Below are 10,357 nucleotides of genomic sequence, written 5' to 3' on the forward strand. Positions count from 1 at the left end.
TTAAAAAAAAAAAAATGACGTGTGATCAATTTACATAACAATGTCGAGAGTACTAGATCACACTCATATAGATGACATTCATGGGACATGTGCGAATGCTAAAATGATATTTGATTGAATTAGATACAATTGACATATGACCAACTTCTTTAAAAAAAGAAAAATAAGAAAGAAAAAAAAAAAACAGAGAGACGACGTGATCAATTTACACCATTCTTTGTTATCAAGTGATCATAATGTATGTATTATTTATCCACATGATAGAATAAATATCCTGTGTGACATTTGAAAACTAATAAGTGATATAATAATGTTATGCTCTCTGAACTATAATGGGCATGATCATCTTGTCAATTTGATCTTTCATAACACATGATTTTTCAGCTTTAATTAGTCACTCGTTTAGTAAGAAAACGCTTTCAAAGCGAGGTCTGGAAAATAGGGTAATGCCCTTTCTCCCATATAACATAATATATTCATGACATTTGCACTCTTTTAATCACAACGGTTAAAAAACAAAAGGGCAGAAAATATATATAAAATATGCCATTTGTCTGTTAAATTAAAAACATTACTGGCAATCTCAATTAATAAAAGGTTTGACTGTTTGTAATCGATAAGTTTACAAGATTTTTTTTTTATTTTTTTTTGGTAAGGACAAGAAGGGTTTGTAATCAAACTTCTTTCCCTCCTTATAAAATGACGTGTTGATTATTTATAGGCCTAAAGATGTAGACTCGCAAGAGCCTTTTTTTTTTTTTTTTTTGTTTCTAGGTAAAGGATTAGATTTATTGATAACAACCTCATCGGGGAGGAGAATATTACAACTATCATAGTATAGAGAAAGTTCGACGAATGGGGAACGGGAAAAGGGAAAAGGGAAAAGGGAAAAGGGGAAAGGGGAGGGGGGAGAGTGACTATAGATAATAAAGAACTTATGAGAGGAATCAAAAGATGTGAATGCATCAGTTATTGAGTTGGTCTGTTGATAAACGTGTTGATATTGCAACTCCTCAAAATTGCTGCTTAGTTGAAGGCAATCAAAAATATCCTCCGATATATGGAATTGTTTAGTCCCTTGAGGATATTGACTATTAGTAAAGAGTCACTTTCAATGATGATGTGAGTGAACCTCTTGATAAGAGAAATTTGAAGAGCGATGCGTATAGTTTGAGAAATTCCCAAGAATCCTTGCTCGACAATCTCTTGCTTACCGGAAAAAAAAAAGGACAATCTCTTGAATTCTGCTGCCACGCATGGCTGGGTGGTGATGGCCATGACATGATCGCCTGAGAAGGAAGTGGAGGAAGAGGGGTAGGATTTTAGCTTGGGGAGCTGTTTATAATAACTTGCAATTGGTTTTCCCAACTTTAGTCATTAGACAAAAACAATCCCAAACTTAAACCTCAATTTCATAACGATCTTCACCCCTTTCAGTGTTGACTGTTAAGTCGATAATATATTTGTATTGTTCCCTGATACTCCCCTAACATCATCTCTCTTAAGGCCTTGGTCAAATGGGGAAAACTTGACTGCAATTGACGGAAAAAGTCCCTGAGATTTTAGGCTATGTTTGATAGCCAAGAGGAGCAAAAAAAAAAATAAGAATATATAAAATAAAAGAAAATAAAATATAATAGAAGAAAAGAGGAATTTTGAATTTGAAGAGGGGAATCTTCTCTTGGGTGAAAATATACCAAGTGCAAAGAAAAATTCTTAACCCAAGAAAAAAAGTACAAAAAGTGTACTTTTTTTCTTTTATTTTATTTCCTTTTTTTGGTTACCAAAAACAACCTTAGGCTATGTTTTGTAGACAAGAGAAGAAAATAAAAGAAAAGAAAAAAGAATCTAGAGAATAAAAAAAAAAAGAGAGAATAAATGGTAAAAAAAATAAAAAGAGTATGTATGTTTGGTTAGCAAAAGAATAAAAGAAAAGAAAAGAAAAAAATTCAAATAAATTTGAATTTTAAGAGAGAGATAGACACGTAGGAAATCATTGTGTAATTATTCAATTTTTGTCTTATTATGTTTTCATATTTTCTCATGTCTTTTTCATTTTTTACAAGAAAATTTTTGGGAGAGTAAAATAAAATTTCACAATTCCTAAGGGAAATTTTGAATTTGAAAAATGGAATCTTTCAAGTGTAAAGAAAAAAAATCATAATCCAAGAAAAAAATACAAAAAATGTCTTTTTTTTCTTTTCTTCTCTTGGGTACCAAACATAGCCTTAGGTTATAATATTTTACATGTGGTTAAGCTAGACGTTAAACTCTCTTGTACAATGGTGGGAAATGTTACATTATCTATCTTCATGGCTTAAAATGGTGAGCTATTTAATAAATTCTTCTAAAACTGGATGGTGTTAATGTAGAAACGTAACCCTGAAATGATGTAGAAGATAATGAAAAAATAAGAACAAACAATACACATAGATTTAAGAGGTTTGGCAAGATTGCTTACGTCATCGGTGAGATGAGATCCTGTTTTACTATCAATGGAGAATAGGGTTACATCACTCGTCCCTCACACCTCTCAGTATTGCTTGCATTACAGAGAAAAACCCTCGCTATAATTATATAGTGAAAAACTCTAATCTGAAAAGTATAAAACTACCCTCAAATAAAAAGTTTGAGCGGGGGTTGAGCCCCTTACACCCATGCTATGCAGGGGCCTCCTGCCCCCTTGCAACCCTCATGGTCTGCTAACCGGCTAGAGAGACCATCGTTTTGCCTGTCATGCGTTTGCATCAGTACTCTTTATATTAAACTATGACGAAATACATGACATCTTACTTACACCAGCACACCAGTACACCAGCGGTTAATAATTTGTTTTTGTTGGTAAAATAATTAGACGACATTCAAGTAATTGTAACTTCTATCATTTCTACCATGGAGTTGGTAGCTTATAGTGGAAGAAAGCCTTTGCCCTCTCCGAAAGAGTTAGCATCTCTTCACAATTCCCAGAACTCGGAAGCCGGAAGCCCCAGTTGCAAAACTCCGACGCGATCATCAACGGTATAGGGTCTGGAGGTTCCCTCTCAATATCTCAGCGTCGTTCATCACCGATCGGATGAACCTACCCGTAGTTCCGGACAGTCACATTCTGAGTAATCTTCCGGTAACCCTTCCAGCCAAAAGCCGTGTGCGTGTGTGTCTCATCTGATATCGACGCGGTAAGCAAGGAGAAGAGCAGAGAGGGAAAGAAGACGGAGCTCAAGACGAACCGACGAAGGCAATGGTCTAGATTTTGTCTTCCACCCATTTTGTACCAAATTGATCGACCAAGTCACTAGGTTTGGCAGTATTTTTTGAATTTCTTATTCTTGTTGAGGGCAAAAGAAAAATCGGTGCTCTCCTTCAAGAGCAAAATTTCGATTCGCTTTTGCAATGGAAAAATTCAAATCGTTGCGGAAAGTAAATATACAGGTCCCTGATACTGGTAGAAATAACGATGACGACGTTGTAGATACACCAGAAGCCAAAGAGGAGAGCGGGATTCGATTTAAATCGTCCCAGAACAACGTCACAGAAGATCAAGAGCCTTTCATGGGGGTCAAGGTTAGAAGAAGAGCTTCGCTTCATAGAGATTATCAAGGAGATTATCTCGATGTCCCTTCTCAACCTTATCTCATGAAGATCTTGGAGAAACAAGGTACCTATTAGAACATAAATCTTCTTATATTTGATATTCTTTTTGGGGGAATTTTTATAATAAGATTGCGATACATTGCTGGATCCATTTGGGTTGTGCTATTTCTTGGTGTGAAATTGGAAAATTTTGAACTTATACTGTTGTATGGAAGAGTGACCGAATTTGCTTTGAAGGCTTGTATCGAGACGGTTGTTGATGGAGGCTTGTAGAATTTAAGTCTCTTTCTGTTGGAAAAGAAGCAAAAAGGGGGTCCTTTTTCTTCTGAAATTTTGTAAATTTCATTTAGCTTCACATTTTAATTAGCTGACATAGACCATCCCCTGCCTATAAAAGATTAGCTTGATTTATGTCTTGGAAAGTTGGTTCTGTTGAATGGGAGTAAAAAATCTACTAGTCATCTCAGATTTTATTGTTTAAGCAATGTCTGCTATTTCGATACTTCAGCATTTGATATTTTCATTTCCAAATTAACAAAACATGAATTTTTTCTGGTTTGAGTAGTAGAATGGCAATCAAAAACAATAAAGTGAGAGTAGCTTTGGTGCAGATTTTACAAGGTGATGTAAACTGGAAAGTAGTCTAAGTGCACTAAGGTGGATCTTGAGATGAACAAGTGGTATTCCAGTATGGGCAGAGAGTCACAAATAGTGCATCTGTGGGATCTAAGGGTAGCACTAGATGGTGACAAGACTTAGATTGATTAGCTAAGAGCAACATTAGAGATTCAATAGATCTATCAAAAAACGTTAAAGATTTGGTAGTGTAAGAAAGAAGAAAAAAGGAAGAAGAAGAGAAGTGAGTAGAGAGCAAAGAAGTCCGTGAGAGACTTTTGAGGGCTTCTCCTTTTTTCTTATTATATTTTGTTGAGTAAAAGAAGTCCGCTTTGCCTTTTTGCAGTAGCTTATTTTTTCCAATATACTGATAATAGTTAAATTAACTACAGCATACACTACGAGAGCAAGATCAGGCAAATTTGTCAAGATGGTTCGTTCATGTGCAAAAAGAGCAACTTATCAACCAATGAGATGGAGTAATATTGGAATTTTAGGATAGTTTCAAGATCCTTCTTCTATGGGTGATGGGCCCAAAGTAAACAATCCCTACCTTATCATATCAAGGTTAAGGTCGATAATTTACTACACCTTCACAATCTTGGAGGCTTGGGGGTTGACCTTAGGCATGAAGGAGGGTTTTTGAGTGGAAGAAAATCTTAGATGGAGAAGGGGGGAAATCACATTTGGCTTCAGACACGATATTTAAAAAATACACCTGAAGAAAAATGATGGAATTAACCTGTAACATGGATCAAATTTGACAATAAAGTTGGCCATACCAATCTATGCCTACACGATAGAGTTTCCAAAGAAGAAATTTTATTGTATTTGAGATGTTCCTGGCTTCCTGCATTGACCAATTTTTGTTGAAAAAAATTGACCACAAGTTTTGAAAACGTGTGTTAACAGTGTACCTCAGGGTTCAGTTTAGCTTTTCTTCAGAGTTATTAGAAGAGAGGCCCTTCCAAGGTTCTTAGGCCTCCTTATGGCTGAGATGCAATACCTTTACTAGAATATGGAGGCTCACGAATCTTGTCTAGCTAGCCTCGAATGTTTTCTCTTTTTTGAACATCTTGGTCCAGTAAGATACATGGAAAGTGCTAATAGATGTGCTGGCCCAAAAAGGGTTTATGAGAATGGATGCATGTTGGGGGATTTAATTTAACTGCAAGGCCCTTTAGTGATTTCAATGCCATGGTGGTCTGTTATATACTTATCTTCTATCTTAGTAATATCAGTTTTTCATCCCCTTGTCCTCTAACTAATGTTCAAGATGGAATTGACTTGTTTGATCAGGAATTTGACTTTTTTTGTGTAAATACAAATAGAAACATTATTCCATTCCCATGACAGTGAACTCCCCCCCCCCCCCCCCAAAAGAAAAGAATTTTTGGAAAAAATTCCCTAGCCTCTAGTTTTAAATATCAAATCTGAGGTCCAGAAGCAGCTGTACTACGAAATGAAACAAGAAAAATCTGATGGTAATTAAAATACCCAAGAGATTTGAGTTTGTCTAACTGCTTCACATGCCTCTCCTTTTCAAGCTGTCATCACCACAGAAACATTATTCCATTCCCCCCCCCCCGAACAAAAGAAAAAGAGAATTATTGAAAGATTTTCCCTAGCCTCTGACTGTAAATATCAAATCTGAGGTCCAAAAACAGCTGTACTACCAAATGAAACAAGAAAAATCTGATGGCAATTAAAACACCCAAGAGATTTGAGCCCGTGTCAAATAGAAAAGTTAATGCCCTGCTATTTATACCATATTTAGTGGTTTGCTTTTGGTAGGTCATACTTAACAGTTTAACAGTCTAACAGAGAGGTAAACTTGGTATTTTTTCAGAGTTTGTGCTTAAATGAAGTTCTCCTTTCTTCAGGTGATCGACAGGTTCTCTTTGCAGATAAGGTTTTGAAATTCACTGGATCAGGGAAGATGAAGCGCCGTATTCTTTTAATTACAGACTTTGCCATTTACATTGTTGATCCAGAGACTGATGCCCTTAAGCGGCGAATTGCGCTGGCAGCTGTTGATAAGCTTTGTTTGAGTGAGCTGAATGATAATTTTTTTGCCATTATAATCCCAACTGAGTATGATGTCCTCATGGCCAGTACTCGAAAGACTGAGATTGTAACTATGTTGGTAGAAGCTACCAAGAGCACTTCAGAATACGAACTTGAGGTGCTTTTCTCTAACAGGTAATGATGTAAATTTGGTTTATAATTGCCTTCTTAATCGGATATGAAGATTTAATCTCTTTTTTTTTTTTTGGGGGGGGGGGGGTGTGGTGTAAAATAATATGAATATATTATCCCTTAAATTGAGTATTGATTTGGTAAAATTAAAACCTGAGAAAACCTGCAATTGGTTCACCAAATGAAAACAAAGTTTGACTTGGAAAGGCCATCCAAGACGAGTAGCCATCTCTATTTGAAATGTTCATTGACTAGGGAGTCCCTTAGTTACTCCAGTGCATAACATGGTTATACGTGAATGTTTTACGCTAATATTAGCATGTTGTAAGAGTGCTGCTTTTCATGATATAGGATTGGATTCACAAGTTTGAGAGTGTGATTTTGTGGTAGTAGGAGTCTCAGTTGTTTTATGTTACACTATGATTTGTTGGTTTAAGAATTGAAATTAAATTGTACACAAATCATTCTAGTATGAGCCTTTTAAGGTCAATGTCATTCTGCCATCACATGTATAAGTTTTTTTAGAATAGTTCCATTGTAGTTCCACAGTAGGGAGATATTGCAAAGTAATAATTTAAGGCACCTAGGTTCAGTCATTTAAAAAAAAAAAAAAATGTAGACAGTGTCCGGAGTGTTATGTGATTCTTTGTATTCCTTTAAAACTCAAAAAAGAATTTTATAGGACAAGTATACGATTAGCAATGGATTTGAATGTTGGGTGGTGACGTAGTGTAGACCAATATATGAGCAAACTTTTTTTTTTTTGGGGGGGGGGGGTTAAACATATAAGCAAACTTAGTGTAGCTGAAATGAAGATGTTGAGATGGATGAGTGGTAAAAATAGTTAATAAAATAAGGAATGAACAAAGTAGGGTAATTTAGGAGTAGCTCCAGTTAAACATGGAGATAGGAGAAAAGAGAACAAGGGAGAAGAAGACATGTAAGAATTCACGTGGTTCAGCAGTATGCCTACATCCAACGAAGAGGTGGAGATCTGTTTTCCATATATGATTCTCATATACATCCTCAACTCTGTCCTTGGGTTCTGGTTATGACCCAACCCAATACATCTCAACACTCCCCCTCATGTGAAGCTTCGGCAGGTGGATAGGAAACTTTGGGAGGATAACAAATCATAGTTTTTAAGGCGCTGGTGCGACTAAGGCGTTTGAGGGCCTGTCGGAGCGCCTTAGCAATAAGGCGGACATAAAGCGTCGCCTTATTGACTAAAGCGTTCTTGTGTACTTTTTTTTTATAAAACCAATCTATTTGACTCAAATACTAGTTAAATCCTATTACTCATATGCTAAATAAACATTAAATGTTTATATTCATACCAATGTAAGATATTCATCAAGAAAACAAATCAATAAAGTGAATAAACTAAGTTCATCATCAATTCATCATCAATCATCAATCATCAATATACAATCATGAATCATCAATATTCAATCATCAATCATCATAACATATTAACATATAATATAAATACATAATTATGAAACAAAATTATAAATATAAAGAAAAGAAGACATAAAATATACAAGTATTTATTATACTTACCTCTATGATGCCATAATGAGTGCCTAAGCCCTAAGGTCATCCACTATATTTCTACTCCTGTCAAAGAAGTAATTAAGAACTTAGAATTAAAATACATCGAAAGTAAAAATCGAGATGCCAAATTAAATGGATGAGAAGTGACTAACCTGGGGATTCTTAATCATTCTAAAAAACTTTAAACTTCAATGAAGCTAAAACATAAAATAAACTAAAATGCTAAGAATTTAGTAAACAAAGAAAGTCAAATACTTAAAAGTTCAAGGACTCAAAAAACTTTAAAGTTTAAAGACTCAAAATACGTCAAAGTTCTAAGACTCAAAGACTTTCAATCAAAATCAGTAATTAAATTAAAATCTTCTTCTTCATCTGCATTTTGTTGCTGGCTTGCATCATTTGGAGCTATGCCATAATCATCCTCAATGTTTCTTCATCACGAATATCCTCTTCACTCATCTCATCCACTTCTTCATCTGACAAATCCTCAAGCTCAACCCTCCTACCACGCCGGGTATAGCAAAGATTGGTTCCACTGGTAGATGCTGGAGCCCTCCTTGGTCTATTATGGCCTTGGTATGATGAAGATGCTCCAAGTGCTCTATCAACATCTCTCCAAGTGATATCATTCTCAGGATGCACTAATTCATCCTCTGATTCACCAATCATCCACTCACTAATCCAATTAAGATCATCGAGCAACAATGGATTGTAGTTTCTACATTGTTCTTTTCTTTCTTGGAACCTTGCTTGAAGTCGGCGATTATATTGAATGTAGACAAGATCATTTAACCGCTGATGCTCTAACCTATTCCTCTTCTTGGTGTGAATCTGAAAAACATTAATAATATGAAGTTATCTACTTATCTTCAATAAAACCATATTAAGTGAAGTGCATGTACTATTGTATTCAGAACTCAATAGTCAATACTCACAAATTCAAATGTGCTCCAATTGCACTCACAACCAGAAGATGAGCAACAAAGACCAAGTATGCGCAATGCAAGCTTTGAAAGGTCAGGAGCAGTACTTCCATGTCGAGACCACCAAGAGACTATAAATATATAATATAAAAAAATAAGTTAAGTAAAAAATCAACATACAAAGTTCTAAACTAATTAGAACTTTAAAAGGAAATATACTTACTAGGATTCAACTTGTCCCTTTGTCTAATCGCCATGTCCTTTGCAAAACTTCTTTGAACAGTGGTATACTTGTCAACCTGGACAATGATCTTATCTTGCAAGGTCTCATCAGGCACCAACCTTACAAGAACATCATTGAAGGCATCACTTGCTTTTTGAGCTAAGTCCAACTCATTATCAGGATTATCTGCTATTGCCTTAAAGAACTTGTTTGGATTGAGGAAAAAGGCAGCTAAATATATTGATCCATTCATCATAGTCTCACAACGGTGATCAACAATCGCTATGATTTTCTTCCATTTCCTTTCATCATCTCCAAAATTTTTTTTTATGTTCTTCCTTGCCACTTGTATTGCCATATATACTTCAGGCATAGCAGGCAACTCATCACCATCTACAATCCTCAAGAGTTGAAGAAGAGGCTGTGATGCTCTTATACAATCCATCACACCATTCCAGAATGTTGTAGCAAACACAGTCTCAGAAGCATTCTTCCCTGCCTCTGTAGATGCAAGCTTAGAACGGGACCATTCATCATCAACAAATAATTTTTTCAGAGATTCTCTGTGCTTGTATAAGCTCTGGAGTGTTAAAAAGGAAGAGGCAAATCTAGTCATTCCAGCCCTCACTAAGTCTCCTCCTGTTTTTTGCCTCATGGCTTCAAGAAGACGAGTGTGCCTGTAGATGAATGCAGTCAATTTCCTGCCCTTCGATATAACAGACATATAAGAGCGTAATTTGCCTACTTCCTCCATCATAAGGTCTATGCAATGAGCTACACATGGACTCCAAAATAACCTCTTCCTTTTCTCCATTAGTAGTCGACCCGCTGCAACATAGTTGGCAGCATTATCAGAGACTACTTGAACCACATTATCTTCACCAATCTCTTCAACCTTGCTATCAAGTAGCTTAAATAACATTTCAGCTGTTTGTGATTGGCTAGATGCATCCACAGACTCCAAAAAAAAGTCCCCTCCGGACAATTGACAAGAAAATTAATTAGGTGCCTTCCTCTCTTGTCTGTCCACCCATCTGACATGAGTGTGCACCCATGTTTCCTCCAATATCCTTGACACTTCACCTTTAACTCATCAATTTTATCCTTTTCAGACTTCAATAGAGGCCCCCTATAGTCATGAATTGAAGGGGGCTTGAAACCTGGTCCATATTGACCAATTGCCTCTACCAATTCCTCAAAACTCCTTAACTTTAAAGCATTAAATGGAACACCACTCTCATAAGCCCAC

General features: G+C 35.9%; 1 protein-coding gene across 1 annotated transcript; it reads left to right on the forward strand.

The window, feature by feature from the left end:
* Positions 1-2,888: 2,888 nt before the first annotated feature.
* LOC122061244 (myosin ID heavy chain-like) lies at positions 2,889-6,430 on the forward strand. Its single transcript, XM_042624459.1, has 2 exons — positions 2,889-3,655; positions 6,090-6,430. The coding sequence occupies exons 1-2, from the start codon at positions 3,391-3,393 to the stop codon at positions 6,410-6,412; spliced, it is 588 nt and encodes a 195-aa protein (XP_042480393.1). The 5' UTR covers positions 2,889-3,390; the 3' UTR covers positions 6,413-6,430.
* The last annotated feature ends 3,927 nt before the right edge of the window (positions 6,431-10,357 follow it).

The sequence above is a fragment of the Macadamia integrifolia genome, chromosome 14, assembly GCF_013358625.1.
Source record: "Macadamia integrifolia cultivar HAES 741 chromosome 14, SCU_Mint_v3, whole genome shotgun sequence".
Classification (NCBI taxonomy): domain Eukaryota; kingdom Viridiplantae; phylum Streptophyta; class Magnoliopsida; order Proteales; family Proteaceae; genus Macadamia; species Macadamia integrifolia.